The sequence below is a fragment of the Panicum virgatum genome, chromosome 5K (genome assembly GCF_016808335.1).
Source record: "Panicum virgatum strain AP13 chromosome 5K, P.virgatum_v5, whole genome shotgun sequence".
NCBI classification, from domain to species: Eukaryota; Viridiplantae; Streptophyta; class Magnoliopsida; order Poales; family Poaceae; genus Panicum; species Panicum virgatum.
This window is the reverse complement of record NC_053140.1, coordinates 39,390,063-39,407,066: the sequence shown is the minus strand read 5'-3', so window position 1 is coordinate 39,407,066 and position 17,004 is coordinate 39,390,063. Positions and strand designations below refer to the sequence as shown.

General features: G+C 41.8%; 1 protein-coding gene across 3 annotated transcripts; it reads right to left on the bottom strand.

Annotated features, from left to right (window-relative positions):
* Positions 1-3,053: 3,053 nt before the first annotated feature.
* LOC120707423 (centromere protein C-like) lies at positions 3,054-15,310 on the bottom strand. Of its 3 annotated transcripts, none has more exons than XM_039992328.1 (14): positions 15,007-15,310; positions 14,495-14,679; positions 14,302-14,387; positions 14,128-14,230; positions 13,647-13,813; positions 12,805-13,535; positions 12,529-12,708; positions 12,417-12,447; positions 11,401-11,483; positions 10,368-10,479; positions 4,562-4,641; positions 4,066-4,177; positions 3,860-3,967; positions 3,054-3,458 (listed from the first exon to the last, which is right to left on the bottom strand). In XM_039992328.1, exons 1-14 carry the CDS (start codon positions 15,145-15,147, stop codon positions 3,337-3,339), a joined length of 2,241 nt encoding a protein of 746 aa, XP_039848262.1. In that variant the 5' UTR covers positions 15,148-15,310; the 3' UTR covers positions 3,054-3,336. The 3 variants fall into 3 exon arrangements, with proteins under 3 accessions (XP_039848262.1, XP_039848261.1, XP_039848260.1); XM_039992327.1 differs by having other exon boundaries at positions 10,368-10,449; positions 13,611-13,813; positions 15,007-15,309; XM_039992326.1 differs by having other exon boundaries at positions 13,611-13,813; positions 15,007-15,308.
* Between the last annotated feature and the right edge of the window lie 1,694 nt (positions 15,311-17,004).

The window sequence follows — 17,004 nt, the reverse complement described above, 5'->3', positions numbered from 1 at the left end:
CAATTGAATTAAGTCTGCAGCGTGTAAGACTGCATGACCCCAACATGAAGTTGGGAGGTTGCAATTTTGTAGTAAGGGTCTTGCAATGAGTTTAATTCTCTTAATAAGAGATTCTGCTAAACCGTTTTGTGTATGGACATATGGGACTGAGTGTTGAACTTGAATTCCTAAAGCCATACAATAATCATTGAAAGCCTTTGAGGAAAATTCAGCAGCATTGTCCGTTCGAATTGATTGAATTTGATGTTCAGGATTTTGTACTCTAAGTCTAATGACCTGAGCAATAATCTTTGCAAAAGCATGGTTACGTGTGGATAAAAGACACACATGAGACCATCTAGTAGATGCATCTATTAGAACCACGAAGTACCTGAAAGGTCCAGACGTAGGTTGTATGGGGCCACATATGTCACCTTGAATGTGTTCAAGGAATTTGAGTGGCTCATTTTGAATTTTAACGTGTGATGGACGTAAAATCAATTTCCCCGTAGCGCATGAAGTGCACATAAAATCCGATGATTTGGAAAATTTAGCAATATTTAACTCATGACCATTTGAATTGCTGATAATTTTTCTCATCATCCCTACACCAAGATGGCCAAGGCGGTCATGCCAAGTTTTGAATGTATCAACATTCTGAAAAATTACCTTATACGCAACATGTGGTACGGGTTTAATGTATGTGTAGTATAATTCGGACGGAAAAGAAGGAATTTGTTCAACAATTTGTTTGCCATATCCGTTATCTTTAGTAACGAGGAGAAATTCCTCATTATTGTCATCACCGGTTTCAATATGAAAACCATTTTGACCGATATCTTTATAGCTTAGTAGGGTACACTTTGAATCGGGATACAAAAGTGCATTCTCAATTGTAATATGGGTACCCATAGGGAGTACAATAGTGGCACGACTAGTGCCAACTATCGTTGCATTGCGTCCTGCAATTGTCAAAACTTTTTCTTGTTTCTTGGTAAGAGTTTGGAAAAAAAAATTTCCCTAAGTATAGGATTTGTGGTTCCACTATCCACAAGGCATAATTCCTCGTCCATCGGATCGACTCCAGTATAAATCTATATATAAATGAAGAATTTAATATGAAATTCTTTGATGATATATAGAATACATACTATATTTATTAAATATCAAATGTATACAATACATTTATTTTATATCCAACCTAAGAAAGTGATGACCTTATTTATTTACAACACTTTAAGACATAAATTGTGCTAAATATTACAAATACTAGTAAATAGGACATCAAGACTTTGGAATCTTTTGGAGATTGGGAGCCTATTCGAGGTCTCCAAATATGTCGTTGGAAGTGTATTCCACGATCATATTCTCTGTAGCAAGATCCTCGCCTCCTGGTATGGGGTTGCTGCTTGGTTCCTCGGGAACTTGTTGTGAACAACTAGCCTCTTCCCTGGTTGTGTCAGGTTGATAGTTGAAGTGGGCTTCATACTTCTGTCCTTGAGTAGCACGTCCACGTCCCACGAACTTTAAGTAAAGATCAACAAGATGACTCGGGTACGACATTTCTTTGTAATATGGCTGTAACAACCGCACTTTTGGCACACAGGTTTGTCACTCCTGTATTTAGAAATGTCCTTACTCTTGTTGGAAACACGATTCTGGAATTTCTTGTTGCGTTTGCGGATTTTCTTACCCTTCTTGGAATTTTCTTGATGATAGTTCTTAGAAGATCCATCATTAAATTTGGGTTTATTCTTAGAATAAGCATGTACTTCAGGCAATGGAGCAGACCCTACAGGGCGTTGCTGATTATTCCAAACCATAAGTTCGGAATGTTTTTCGGCCTCAAGTAATGTATGAATAAGATCAGAATAAACCTGAAAATTCCTTTCACGGTATTGTTGTTGAAGAATCCTTTCAGAGGGAAGCATAGTAGATAGAGCCTTTTCTATCTTATCCGCATCTGAAGGTTCTTTCTCGCAGAATTGCAACTTTGAGCATATCCTATGAACAGCATGGTTATAATCACTTATAGTTTTAAAGTCCTGTAAGCGAAGTTGGGTCCACTCATAATTGGCCGCGGGCAGGATAAGTGCCTTTTGTTGTTCATAGCGTTTCTTAAGAGAAGTCCATAAATTTCGTGGATTTTCTTCCAACAAATATTCGGCCTTAAGATCAGGATGAATGTGACTCCTAATAATGTATAAGGCCGAGAATACATATTGATCATCAAGCGGTTCAGCACCCTCTACAGGTGGTGCAACTGCTCGATAAAGTCCACGGGACGAAAGACTAACTTTTACGTCCACAGCCCATGTTGGATAGTTGTGGCCGTCAAGAGCTAATTGTTCGAACTCTTTGGCAGCCATTAATCCGACGAGGGTTCAGAGGCATGTGCCTCTGGAAGCAGCGTTTGTTCTTCCGCTTGTCGTTCTCCTTTTCTCTTGTTCAAAGAGCAAAGTGACTGATAATGTGTTGTGAATGAGAATGTAAATGAACAGAGATTTTGGGAACAACTGTTTGTTTCATTGATCTTTGAGGATTATATACATGTGAAGGGGTGTCTGTTTACAAGGAAGTTACTGTTCACGTGAACAGACTACAGCCGAAGGGACATGCCCCTTCGTATGTCATGCTAACTGCTATCATACTAACAATTATGCTAACTGCCGTACGGATGGATGAGATCGCATGAGAAACGACGCCTATTGATAAAGAGGCATCGATTCATAACAGTTTTCAGGTAATTTTTGGAATACTTGGTGAGAATGACGTCATGTACAGGCTTCATCATGATGTCATATACCGTCGCTAGTTGTCGTTTTCTTTTTCATTGTTTATAAACTCTAAACAACCTATCTACTTTCAAATTCCGAGATATCTTGTTTGCATTCTCAAACTCAATTTGTAATAACATTTACTATTAAAGTTTGTGTTATAAAAATTTATGGTTATTGTAATCTCTAAGCTCACCTTCGAGTGAGGTATGTTGTTTCGATCGGAAATACAATGGTTTTATCAGGATTTTACCCGACAGACTGTCAAATTTCTCTGTTCGAAATGCGAGTTAATCATTTCATCTTTAATGATAATGGTTAGCACACTTGAGTCGGATTAATTCTGGCGGTTCTGCCACAAATAGTCGAGCGCATCCGAACTTTAGACAGATACCATCATCCAATAAGACTTATGTCTTTAACTTTACAAATTCACATCATCTCTGCATTTCCGTGCAGCTCCACCATTACCACAATCACAGGAAGTCAGGTGACAAAGCAACAGGTCACACAGGTCGCGAGTTGCGGGATCCTCTTAGGAAAATGGCGATCTGACCATGACTTGTCAAGGAAAAACATGTCAGTACTTCGCCCATTCAGTAACAAGATCGGAATGCTCAGGCACAAAAGATTTCACTTTCAAAGTTTTCTTGCCATCTTGATCAGGAGAGTATGCTTTGATGCCAATAACTGTGACCATAGCTGCAAATGATAGGAGTATCAGATAAAAATGTCGCTGTTCTACTTTAATACACACATACACACGGAGAGAGTGCTTGGATCAGGGCAACTAGGCAGGCATGTAAAACTGTGAAAAACATATTAGAACTTTAAGCACCATTATGTCAGTATTAAATAATCTATAAGGTGCTAAAATTATTTCCCAACCCTCATTTTCCCCCCACCTCTGATTTTACTTATAGAACAGAATAAGAGGGCTTTAAATTGTTGGTTTCATGCAGTAACTTACTAGCTGTATTAAAATGGCAGTCAGATGGCATTTTCACATTGCTAAGATGATGATTTTGCCTTGATATCTTTGTCCTTATATTCTGTTTCAAGTCTTGGACACAAAGAAACGTGTATTAGATCTGTCTACTTACTGTCATGTATGCGCCCATATACAAATCTTTCACCAAGCCAATGCTCCAAAGGCCTTGAGCGTATTCTTGTGCTTCTCCTCACTCCAGACTGCCATGCAAGGCCAGCATCTAAAGGACAACAGTCATTGGGAATATAAATGCAGGACATCAGTATCCTTTTAAAACTGTGCTGTAAAAGAAAGGTACTGAATGTGCAGAAGTGTGACCTCCCAGGCTTTTTCTTTGATTTGATTGCTTGGTCCTGTTTCTCCTTTGAGCTCCCTTTTGCTCCTTAGCTTTGTTTGGCGACAGAGCACTACTCGTAGCAACTGTCTGTGGCTGAAAGTCCAAAGACAGATGAATGTAGAGCTTCAAAGTTTAAAGAACATGTTCTTAAAAAGATGCAGGCAAAATCTATATTTGCTGATTGTTCCTACCCAGGGCATGCAACTTGAATAAAAATAGGGCCCTACACAAGTCTTCACCTGGTCATATCTACAAATTCTAAGTGACTACTGATCCCTCATTCCCTAAATAACACATGCTTAGCATGATGAAGAGAAAAATGTACCTACATTTTTGGTCATGCATTTGTTATCCAAAATACATTGTATAAAGAGAAGGAATGTGACACTCCCTGAATATTACTTCTATATAAGATTTTCATGCACTGGTTCCAGCACAGAAACTAAAACATAAGAAGGTGCACCAAAAGGAGTCTACCTCGATATTCTCATCCATATGAGGTTGATTCTCTGAATCAAAATTTTCTTGGGATATTTCCAGTGAGTGATTCGATTCAGCTGTAAAGAAAATATGCTTCAGAACACCAGACAGAGTAAGAATTTTAAAGCCATGATACAACAACAACAAACAACAACAACAACATAGCTTTTTTTCCCAAGCAAATTGGGGTAGGCTAGAGATGAAACCCGAAAGAAGTAAGTTCAAAGTTCAGGCACATTGATAGCTAGTCTCCAAGCGCTCCTATCCAAAGCTATCTCTTTAGAGATATTCCAATCCTTAAGGTCTCTTTTAACCAACTCATCCCACGTCAGTTTAGGTCTACCTCTACCCCTCTTTACATTATCGACCCGCTCAAGAACCCCATTACGCACCGGCGCCTCAGGAGGCCTTCGTTGGACATGTCCAAACCATCTCAGCCGATGCTGAGTAAGTTTCTCCTCAATTGGTGCCACCCCGACCCTATCCCGAATAACTTCGTTCCGGACTCTATCTCTCCTTGTGTGCCCGCAAAACCACCGCAACATCCGCATCTCTGCTACACTCAGTTGCTGCACATGTCGCCTTTTTGTAGGCCAACATTCAGCACCGTATAACATCGCCGGACGAATTGCTGTCCTATAGAATTTGCCTTTTAGCTTTTGTGGCACCCTCTTGTCACAAAGGATGCCAGAAACTTGCCGCCATTTCAACCAGCCAGCTGAAATTCTATGCCTAACATCTTCATCAATGTCGCCATCCTTTTGTAGCACCGATCCTAAATACCGAAAAGTATCCTTCTGGACCACCACTTGGCCATCTAGACTAACGTCTCCCCCCTCATGCCTAGTCGCGCTGAAATCGCACATCATGTACTCGGTCTTGGTCCTACTAAGTCTGAATCCTTTCGACTCTAACGTGCGTCTCCACAGCTCTAACTTCCTATTAACCCCTGCCCTACTCTCGTCAACTAGCACCACATCATCAGCAAAGAGCATACACCAAGGGATCTCACCTTGTATATCCCTTGTGACCTCATCCATCACTAAAGCAAATAAATAAGGGCTCAATGCTGACCCCTGGTGTAGGCCTATGTTAATAGGAAAGTCAATGGTGTTGCCATCACATTTTCGGACAAACGTCGTCGCATCCTTGTACATATCCTTAATGAGGGTAATGTACTTAATTGGGACTTTGTGCTTCTCCAAAACTCACCACATGACATTTCTCGGTACCTTGTCATATGCCTTCTCAAGGTCAATGAAGACCATGTGCAAGTCCTTCTTCTGCTCCCTATATCTCTCCATCAATTGTCGTATTAAGAAAATCGCCTCCATGGTTGACCTTCCAGGCATGAACCCAAATTGATTTTGGGTCACACTTGTCACTCTTCTTAGGCGATGCTCGATAACCCTCTCTCAAAGCTTCATCGTATGGCTCATCAGCTTAATTCCACGGTAGTTAGTACAACTTTGAACATCGCCCTTGTTTTTGAAGATAGGTACTAATATACTTCTCCTCCATTCTTCAGGCATCTTGTTTGACCGAAAAATGAGATTAAAAAGCTTAGTTAACCATACTATTGCTCTATCTCCTAGGCATCTCCACACCTCAATGGGAATACCATCAGGGCCCATCGCTTTACCTCTCTTCATCCTCTTCAAAACCTCCCCGATCTCTGCCTCCTGAATTCTCCTCACAAAACGTCTGTTAGTATCGTCAAAAGAGTCATCTAACTCAAGGGTAGGGCTCTCACTCTCTCCATTAAACAACTTGTCGAAGTACTCTCTCCATCTATCCATGATCTCCTCATCCTTCACTAGCAGTCGATCTGTCTCATCCTTAATGCATTTGATTTGGTTGATGTCCCTTGTCTTCCGCTCGCGGATCCTAACCATCCTATAAATGTCATTCTCCCCTTCTTTCGTGCCTAGCCGCTGATACAGGTCATCATACGCCTTACCTTTTGCTACACTCACAGCTCGCTTTACAACCCTCTTCGCTAATTTATAGCCCTCGATGTTGGCTGCACTCTTGTCAAGATGGAGGCGCTTGAAACACTCCTTCTTCTCCTTAATAGCCCTTTGCACCTCGTCGTTCCACCACCAGGTGTATTTCCCCTCCTGTTTGCCTCCCCTACTCACGCCAAACACCTCTGAGGCCACCTTCCGAACACATGTTGCCATCTTTAGCCACATGTCATCTGCGTCTTTTCCTTCTTCCCAAGGCCCCTCACCTAGCATCCTTTCCTTAAACGCTTGTGCCGCTTCCCCTCTAAGCTTCCACCACTTTGTTCTCGCAATCTTGGCACATTTGTCCCGGTGGACACGTACCCGAAGACGAAAATCCGCCACCACAAGCTTGTGTTGAGGGACAACACACTCCCCAGGTATCACCTTACAATCTAAGCAATCACGTCTATCCTCCCTCCTAGTAAGGATAAAGTCGATCTGGCTCGAGTGTTGTCCACTACGAAACGTCACAAGATGGGATTCCCTCTTCTTAAACACGGTATTCGCTATCAACAAGTCGTAGGCTAACGCGAAGTTCAACACATCATCCCCCTCTTGACTCCTGCTACCATACCCAAAACCCCCGTGCACTCGCTCGAACCCTACATTAGTCGCACCCACATGGCCGTTGAGATCTCCTATGAAGAGTTTCTCGCTGGTAGGCACGGTACTAACCATGCTATCTAGATCTTCCCAGAACTGCATCTTGGTGCTCTCACTAAGGCCTACCTGAGGGGCATAGGCACTAATCACATTCAAAACCGAATCTCCAACTACCAACCGGATTAGGATAATCCGGTCGCCTTGCCTTCTAACCTCTACGACTCCATCCTTAAGGCTCCTATCAATCAAGATGCCTACACCATTCCTACCCGGAGTTGCTCCCGTGTACCAAAGCTTGAAGACAGTATCCTCAACCTCCTTCGCCTTCTGGCCCTTCCATTTAGTCTCCTGAACGCATAGAATATTTACACGCCTCCTAATTGCTACATCAACTAGCTCTCACAACTTACCCGTTAGGGACCCTACGTTCCAGCTACCTATACGAATCCTAGTTGGCTCGGCTAGCTTCCTTACCCTTCGCACCCGTCGAGGGAAGTGCGAAGACCCTTGCTCATTTTTCACTACACCCGGGCGTAGATGTAGCGCGCCATTCAGGTGACGACCCGATGTAAGCATCTAGGCCCTCAAGGTATGTTTCGGTGATTAATGACAACCATTATTGTGACTAATGAGTTTGTGCAGCTTAATAAATCATTATCGCTCATTTGGTCATATGTCAAAAGAGGCCCCTCAATTTCGGTCATTCAAAAAGGCGATCTCGGCTTTTAATTTATATTTTGTCAAGGCTAAGGATCTTTCTAGTCCTAAGTGTCACAAGGTTGAGAAGGACACTTAGGTTAGTATAGGTTTTATAGTTTTGTAGCGATCGCACTATTAAGAGGGGTTCATGAGTTAGTAGCTTGATCAAACTTGAGTTGGCCCTAGAAATATTACACACTCACTCAAAAACAGCAAAAGATGGTCAATAGAAGTCAACACAACTCTTGGAAGAAGAAACAATCAAAGTCACATTCGAATCCAAGTCAAAACAGCTGAAAACAAAGAAAATCAGTAGCACCGGTTGAACCGGTGCACCAGCATCGGAGCATCCGATGCATGGCGGAAGGACCGACGCCCTGTCGGTCTATCTTCTCTGGATGAAGGCAGACATCAAGTAAAGCACCGGTTGAACCGATGGTCAAGAAGATAAGCACCGGTGCAATGAAAGCCCTTTGTTCCAGAGAGCATGTTTTGATGGATTCCAACCTCTCTTCAGCACCGGTTGAACCGACGCTCCGAAATCAAAACACCGGTGCAATGAAAGTCCTTTGTTCCAGAGAGCATGTTTGATGGACTCCAAGTTCTCTTCAGCACCGGTTGAACCGATGGTTCAGAAACAAAGCACCGGTGCATTGGATGTACTTTGTTCCAGAACGCTTGTTTGAGTTGATTAGCGAACCTCTTCAGCACCGGTTGAACCGATGCCCCTACGGAGCATGCACCGGTGCAATGACGCAAGCGTGGATACTGTATCAGAACTCCAACGGCTACTTCTTTGACACAGAGAGACCGGTTGAACCGATGCCCATATTTTCTATACCGTCGGTTCTTCCGGTGGTCACGGTTTTTCTGCAGAAAACCTCCAACGGCTATGTGACCTCCTCCACTCCATATAAGGGTACCCCCTGGTTCATTTCAGTCGCCTTTGACACCTTGAAAACCTGAGGCCACCCTTGAGAAGAAGAGATAGAGCTTTGAGCAAAAGAGAGAAGATCTAGTGCTTAGTTTGTGCTTCAACCTTGAAGAACTCATCCATTGCAAGTGTAGCAAGTGTGCTTGAGCTAGGGCCAACTGAGTGTAGGTCAAGTGAAGGCTTAGGAACTTGTTACTCTTGGTGTTTGGCAGCACCTAGACGATCTTGGTGATCGAAGTGTTTCTCGCGGAGCTTGCCAAGGATTGTGGGAGCCCGGAGAAGAAGATTGTACGTGGCTTGAGCTCCACCACGCCGGGATGGTGAACGGAGACTCTTAGTGAGCGCCCAAGTCTCGGTGACATGGGAGGTGACAAGACTCTTAGTGAGTGTCACAACGTGGATTAGGGGTGTGTGCCAACACATCGACACCACGGGAAAAATCCGGTTGTCTCTTGCACTCTCTTTCATTTCAAGCACTTACTTTCATGCTTTCTTTCATGTGCTTGACCTTAGAGATCATAGCTTAGCTCTACCTTGCTTAGTTTCATATCTTTGTTAGCTTGTGTAGTTTGCTTTGTTTAGCCGGTGGGTGAATTGAGCCTTACTAGCCTTGCATAGGTTAAGGTTGTTTTATTGCTTTAGAATTTTGGAAAAGGCCCAATTCACCCCCCCCCCTCTTGGTCCATCGATCCTTACACCCGACCCTTGCTCACTTATCATCGTACCCAGGTCATGATACGACGCGCCCTTGGGGGGATGGCGACCCGGCCCTTGCCCATTTATCACCACACCCGGGTTCCGATGTAGCGCGTCGCTAAGAGGGTTACGCCCCAACGAGTTTCTTGTGGGTTTCAAATCCATTAGAGTGGCATTTTTTATGCTGGTTTGCCAAAACCTAACGCAACCCTCCTCCTTTATCCGGGCTTGGGACCGGCTATGTTGAGACGACTCAGGAGAGAGAGTCTTCCAGTCAGCATAGGCGGAGTTTAAAGCCATGATACAGCATCACGTAATTTAACACAGCTAAGTAGATAAGAGAATAATCGAACACAAAGAGACGTCACCAAGCAAAAGAACAATAAGGCCCTAGTTGGCCGGTTGTCTTTGTCACAGGTGATGATGAGCTTCAGTTGTATTGTATGTAGGCGATTTTGCCTGATAAACAATACTAAATGCCTGTTTGGATTACCTCACCTCGCCAGAACGTAGTTGTGGCACGCCAAGAAGCGGCAGACGATTCGTCCGCCAAACATTTGGCGAAAACAGTTGCATAAAACTGAAGGAAAAAAAAACTCGGCGAGCCCAACATGCGGCAAGTTATGCCGCTACGGAAACATGTAAATAATAAGTTACGCATAACTAAGCATGACTCTCCTTTAAAGGCCTGCAAACATTCTGATGCATACACACAACTAAGCATGACTGCTTCTATAAAGGCCTGCAAACATTCTAACGCAGTTACCAGGCCTGGTTAAGAACAATCCTCGTAATCTCATAGACAAATGGTTTGAAGCGCGCATGCATTACTAAACATAAAGTAGCATGGGCAGAGGTATACCTGCCACTTTTTGGCTCCTCTTTGATTGTTGCTTCTTTTTCCCTTTTGCAGCTGCTTGTCGCTTCTTCTCTTTGATCGGAGCCTGCGCATTTCTCAGATCAGCTGCTGATTTCTGAAAGTCCAAAGAAGGAAAGAATGATTGTCTTTTGAGAACAGGCAAAGATGGAACTTAATTTGTCATATACACAGAAAAGTATGATGAAGATGAGCACGATAGGCTAAAATCACTGCATCTCTGCTGGTTGTTGCTTCACCTATGCATGTGTCAGCCTTTTTTTGCTATTCCTGCTCAAAAGTAAGCAAGAGAAGCAAATATACAACCTTCTTTGCAGTTCCTCTCGGTAAGGTTGGGCATAGGATCCAAAACATGCGCTGAGTTTGACAATAATGTCCTTGTATAAAATTTTATTTAACAGTATATGGAAGAATTGGAACATGTAAATAATTAATAAAGCATAGCAAAGCAAGATTCTGCTTCTTTAAAGGCCTGTGTAAATCTCTAATGCAGGTACCAAGCCTAGCTAAGAAAAATCCTCGTAATCTAGCCAAATGGAAACTGAATGTTGCGTCACAAGTATGTATTTATGTAAAGTATGGCATCAGATATTCAGATGATATGCGACTATATTAGGTACCACTCAATGAACCAAAACGCCTACTCATCTCTCAAGTCTCAACAATGAGTGGTGCATTTTGGCTCAAGAACTCAACAATTTTAGTGGTCAGGATTTATGAAGGAAATAGATACACTGTTTGCTCCCTTACCCACTCTTGCCTAGTCATGCTAACATGCAAGAACGTTAGTTTGGATTCCCTGTCTAGCCTTGCTTTTGCGCTAGGTGAGAGCAAGGATTTCCTTGCTACTCAGGGCAGCTAATTCAATCTCCTCCACTATCAAGGATGCCCATAGTACAAGATGATAAAGTGGTAATTATCCATATAAGCAATGTAAAAGTACAAGACATGTTGAGCTAGATTATTTACAGCAGCAATGATTGAAAGACAACATCAATGATGTTACATAAGAATCTACCTTATTGTTTCCACCATGCATCTGAGATTGATTCGCTCGATCAATATCTTCTAGAGGTATTTCTGATGGATGACTTGACATATCTGTGGAGGAAAAATTAATGCTACAAACCTCAACAAATTGCATGTTCTAAATTTTGCACTCAATGCAGAACAGCAGATAAAAAAATTCTACAGAATGTTCCTACAGATAGCTATCTGTGGTAAACATGTCCTAACATGTGAGTTGTCACACTTTTGAAATTTTGACCCTTATTATACGCCTATACACTAAAACATTTGGGTTTATCACATAAAAATGAAAATAATAAAAAAAACATCAAAAATAATTCGATATTATTACAGTTCTACTCCCTCCCCATTCCAAATTATAGGTTGTTTTAGCCAACCTATAATTTGGAATTGCCAGAGGACTATATAGAAAAGGAGTAATTGCCAAAGGTCTATATAGAAAACTGCATGCATACCCTAAACTGCATATGACTATCATAGGTAGTATAACTTAAAATATCATATCTAGACATAATATTCAACCACATGATGAATATTGTGATGAACTGATGATGTGCTTTCAAACAACTTAACAAACACAATAAATAGTTGATTCTCCTTAACATATGCTTCTGTCTTATTTCTATAAGTAAGGGAACACTGCTACTGTCAAAGAGATATTGGATTTTATTCTACTTCTGGGTCTATTTGCAATGAGTGGTTCCTTGTATGTGTGTGCGCGATGGTGTGTGGGTTGGGTGTGCGCATGTGTGTGAGTGAGAGAGCACTCACACGTGCATGTGTGGTTAATGGTGGCTTGCCAAGAGGTTGGAGAACAAGGGCATCATTGCAATTGAAATATATCAACTTCAAGGAAAATAACAAATCCAGTCTTCAGAATAATTGTGCAGAGTTTAGTATAATGGTTGTGTAGTTTGGATGACAGAAAAACTGCAGTCGATATGTTTCTTTTCCTGAGGCACGAGAGACATATGTTTGGCTGACATTTCCAGAGAAAATAGGTACCTTGTACAACACCATCCTCTTCGACCACTTCCTGTGACACAAAACAAAAATCTAAGTTCAAGATACACTCAGAAAGTTATGTTTAACGATAATAATTTGTACAGGAACTTACCAGATGTTGAATGCTGTCCTCAGCTGCATGTGACGTCCGATCAATACCATCTGAAGCCACATTTCTAACTGATGTCCTGACCAACGCTTCTGCCAAGCTGCCTTCCAAATGATGAGAAGAAGAAACTTCCACTTCATTATTAGACATATCAATAGGATGGTCTATTGGCACATTGTCTTCCTGCAGTGTAAAGTTAAACATGATATATGCCGAGTCAAGGGTTCAGAAGTTTACTAATGAATAAGTAAAGGTGAGAAACAAGTTTAAAACAAGCACCTCCATAGAAATATTGCTCCTGCTGCATGCAGCCTTTTCTTTGGCAACTTCTGTATCGCTGTACAAACCAAGTGGGGAAACTCCCGCTTGCCTTTCATCTGCATGATCAGGCATGCTTGGTTCTGGATCAAGAACATGTTCTGTAGCTTTGACACCCAAATTTGGGGTCTCCCTATCATATTCACTTGCAGTACACAAACCAAGTGGGGAACCTCCTGTTTGCCTTTCTTCTGCACAGTCTGCCATGTTGGGTTCTGGATAAATAACATGTTCTGCAGCTTTGACGCTCAGATTTGGGTTTACCTTATCAATTTCATCTGCAGTAAAGGTCTCATCAGTCATCAAAACATCAGAGGAATCATGCACCAATGGTTGTTCACCCATCTCAATATCTGGTGAACCTTCAGATTCATCATCTTCCTGTAGATCTGCACATTTATCGTTTGCTGCATCACTGGGAAATAAATGTTTCTCTAACTCCGAAACTCGACTCTGGCAACTCTGTGGCAAAGAACTTTCTGGAGGAGGAACCCTCATTGAATTGTTCCATACAGTATTGCTTCTTTGGGATCTATCTCCAGGAATTGAATTACGAAGACAAACTTTTTCTTTCCTTATTTTGCCAATCCCTAAGGTCTTTCGGAAAAATTCTTCCTCATCAGGTTCATCCAAATTTTGGAGCGAGGTCAGTAAATAAGACAAATCGTCTCTATCCTTCTCAGCTAATGAATCTGTACATAGAGAAATCACGTCAAGCAAATTCAAATATAGATAATGGCAACAATCCAAAACAAATTATGTGTAACCTTCTTTCTCTGAAACATCTGAGATAGAACATTGACCAGGTCTTGAAGGAGCAAACTGTTCATTTTTTTCCGCAGCAGAGGCATGTGCATCATCTTGCGAGAGCTGAGATCCAGTCACAGTTCCTGTTTGGGAATCTGATATCTCAATTGGATCTTGAGTATCAGCATCGTCAATCAACTTGAAAGTACGGACTGATTTTCTCCTGTCAATTAACAGGCATAATTCATGGATCAGTTCATGTCATCAATGCGGTGGTAGGTTGGCATGTAGGTACAGAAAAAGGCAATTCTTATGTTTCCACTATGCTTCTGCAACCAGTAGCGATAACACACATACAGAAACGATATGGATGCAAATACATCCAAACTTATAGGTCACAAACACACAAGAATATAGGCTAGGTATGCTTTTCTCAGGCTGCATTGTAAAAAGTCCTCTCTAGACAATTATAAGTTTGTAACTAACCTTAGACACACACACACACACACACAATATAGAAAGAGCTAAGCAGCATACCCCAGCACAGTAGATCGTCTCTTGGGTTCTACTACAGGATCAAAATTCATTGCTATGTCATCAACAACCTCACCATTTAGCCGTCTTATCTCCTTCTCAGCCTCTGCATTGATTAACTGTTATTAGTGCACTGCTAAAGCTGATCAAACCGTCAATTGAAATGATAATGGTTACCTTCAAGATCATCCAATTTCTTGTAGTATTCGTTTGGATCCTTAATCTTCAATATGTTAGAGCGATCAACAGCAGGTACCCCCTTGCTGCAAAGAGAACAGCATCAAGACAAGTGGCTTTAATGCTATTCACAGCTCACGTTGCTTATGGAGCTGTATATGGAAGCGACAGCGTAGAAGAACAAGCATCTTGCCTTTCCGGGGCCTTGTGAGTGAACCGACCCCGTTTGCGGTCCAGTCCTGGCCTTCTTCCCTGCTGATCTTTCTTGCCATTTGCAGGGCCCCAGGCTTTCGCTCCATCATCATGGTAGAGCATCTGGATATCCCCGTGTCCTTTCAACACCACTCTGGCCTGCTCAACCAGCTCCTTGGATCCTTTCTACGCGGGACATTGTGAAACATTGGAATTAGCACTCCAGCAATCCAAGTAATGAGATATTTAGCCTATTTAATGAGTTACTCCAATATTCCATGCATTTCCCTCTGTAAGTCAGGAAAAAAGGAACTAAACCTATAAAGGGAACAAATCATAAGCTGCGAATGGAAAAAAAAAACAGAACCCTAGATCCCGAGCGAGGTGGTCCTCCTTGAAATGCCATCCAGACCAAGCTACTACAAGCCGTCGATGCGGCCATTCGAGATAAGGGTTGGGGTTGGAGGTGACCATGGGAGGTTCGTGCCTCAAGGGACGGGCGGGCATACGTACCAACGATCGGGCGCGGGAGATGGCCTCGAGGAGCACCTCGCGGGCCTTCGAGGGGGACGCCCCTGGGCCGGCGGGGCCGAGAGTCCGGGGAAGGAGTCGCGACGGAGAGGAGATGGCGCAGAGGGGGTCGGCGGCGTCCATACGGCGCGTCGCCCAGGCGGCCCCGCCGCCGCCTGGGGATTCGAGGCAACGCCGGAGGCGAGCCGAGATGCCCGTCTCAGACTGGAATGTGGTTGGGGAGGGATTGGCCGGATGGGGAATTGCCGGATCGGGAGTTCAAAAATTGAAATGCGAAGCGGGGGTGGATGCCGGAGGCGGAAGCGGAGTGTTTTTTTTTTATCAGATGTCTGCCACGGGCAACGGGCAACGGGCCGAGGATCGGTCACGTACGTCCAACAAGTCAGTATGGATGTGAACGGTCCAGTGGGCCTAGTAGTCGTCGCGTTCAGTTTTTTTTTTTGTTTTTTTCCCCAGCTCGTGCTTTATTATTTGGTTTAATTTAAATCATTGTAAAAAATAGCACGCTATAGCGCCGAAATAGCGTCGCTATAGCGTCTAGAAGCAACTGCCGCAACGATATTACATATTTTTGCGCTATGGACGCTATCGTCGCTATAGCGCCACTAAAAAGGAATAGCGTAGCGTTTACTAAAGCTTTAGTGTTTTAATAATCTTTCTTATTACTTTATCAAGACTTATGAGTTTGTGATTGTTTGACTATAGTAATTGAGCGTATGACAGTATGAAACTTGTGGAATATGTCGTTATGAAGTAATGAAGTATGATGTCATCATCTTATTCTGATGTTTTCTTATTATGTAAAAAATAGCGCGTTATAGCGTCTAAATAGCGCCGCAATAGCAGCCAGAAGTAGCTTGCGCTACTGCATATGGCTGCCGCTATGGCGCCTATAGCATTTTGGTGAGACTCCAGCTAAATTTTATAGCTCGCAATTTTAAACATGGATTTAAATTTTTATAAGACGTATTTTTTTAATGTCGTTCACTAATTTTTTTAAAAAAAAAGCAAGCAGGAGCACTGCTATATCTTTGAAGAAAGAGAAGCACTTCGAAATCAAAAGTAGACTATATAGTTTTCATACTAGAATTTTTTTTTGTGAAAAATAAAAAAATAGTCATCTCGCAAAAAAAAATTAATCAAATGCATTACTCATACGGAGTTTTCAAATAAATTGCATTGTGTTCTCCCTACCCTCACACCTACCGCACATGAAAAAAGGGAAATGGATAAAAAAAATCAAACTATTTTCATATGTGAATGTACAATATAATTTATGTACACCAAAACATATATTATACAAGACTAATTATTTATTGAACTGATATGTTTGGCACTTAAAATATGGCTATGCCTTACAAAATGAAATAGGTAGATCGTTAAAAATTGATTTGATTTTGAGATATTGCAAAGTTTTTTAATATAACAAACTATGAAGTTTCATAAAACATGGTATTGTGAAAACTATATTCGTTTGGGTCTTAAAAACTTTATAAGGACATCACTTTTAACCCATGGTTTTGCAAACATCCCCAACCATCCTAAATTTTCAATTTATTACCAATTTTAAAAATTTATATGCTTTTGTTAGTAGATATCTATAATGATATAGTTGATGGCACTTGGCACAAAAGGGCTTAAATAAATGTATTGTGGAAGTTAGCTAGCGATTATAACGGTTGTGGTCATTGTTTTTTTTCGTCTTTCTGGTCTGGAACTTTTTTAGGGAGTGGAATATGATCATTTTGAATTGTTTTTTCAATGATAAAAATGGAAATTTTTAACTCAAAATTGCACCTGTAGTTCATAAAAATATTATTGTGCAAAATAGGGCTTTTAATCGCATGTATGCCTCACATAAAATGCAAGTGTGTGCTAATTATTGGAGTACAACTGCAAGAGCAAAACCTCATAGGCCTCTTACCTATGGTATCTATAAAATCTATACAGTGGGTTCTCACTAAGGGTCATAGTTTCTAT

Bases quoted from the DNA above. Each gene is read 5' to 3' on its own strand.
- LOC120707423 (XM_039992326.1), bottom strand. From the start codon at position 15,147: ATGGACGCCGCCGACCCCCTCTGCGCCATCTCCTCTCCGTCGCGACTC. The intron at 12,709-12,804 runs GTGCTTGTTTTA...TTTACACTGCAG, and splicing joins GGAGCAATATTTCTATGGAG to GAAGACAATGTGCCAATAGA. The intron at 3,459-3,859 runs GTAAGTAGACAG...TATCATTTGCAG, and splicing joins ATATGGGCGCATACATGACA to CTATGGTCACAGTTATTGGC.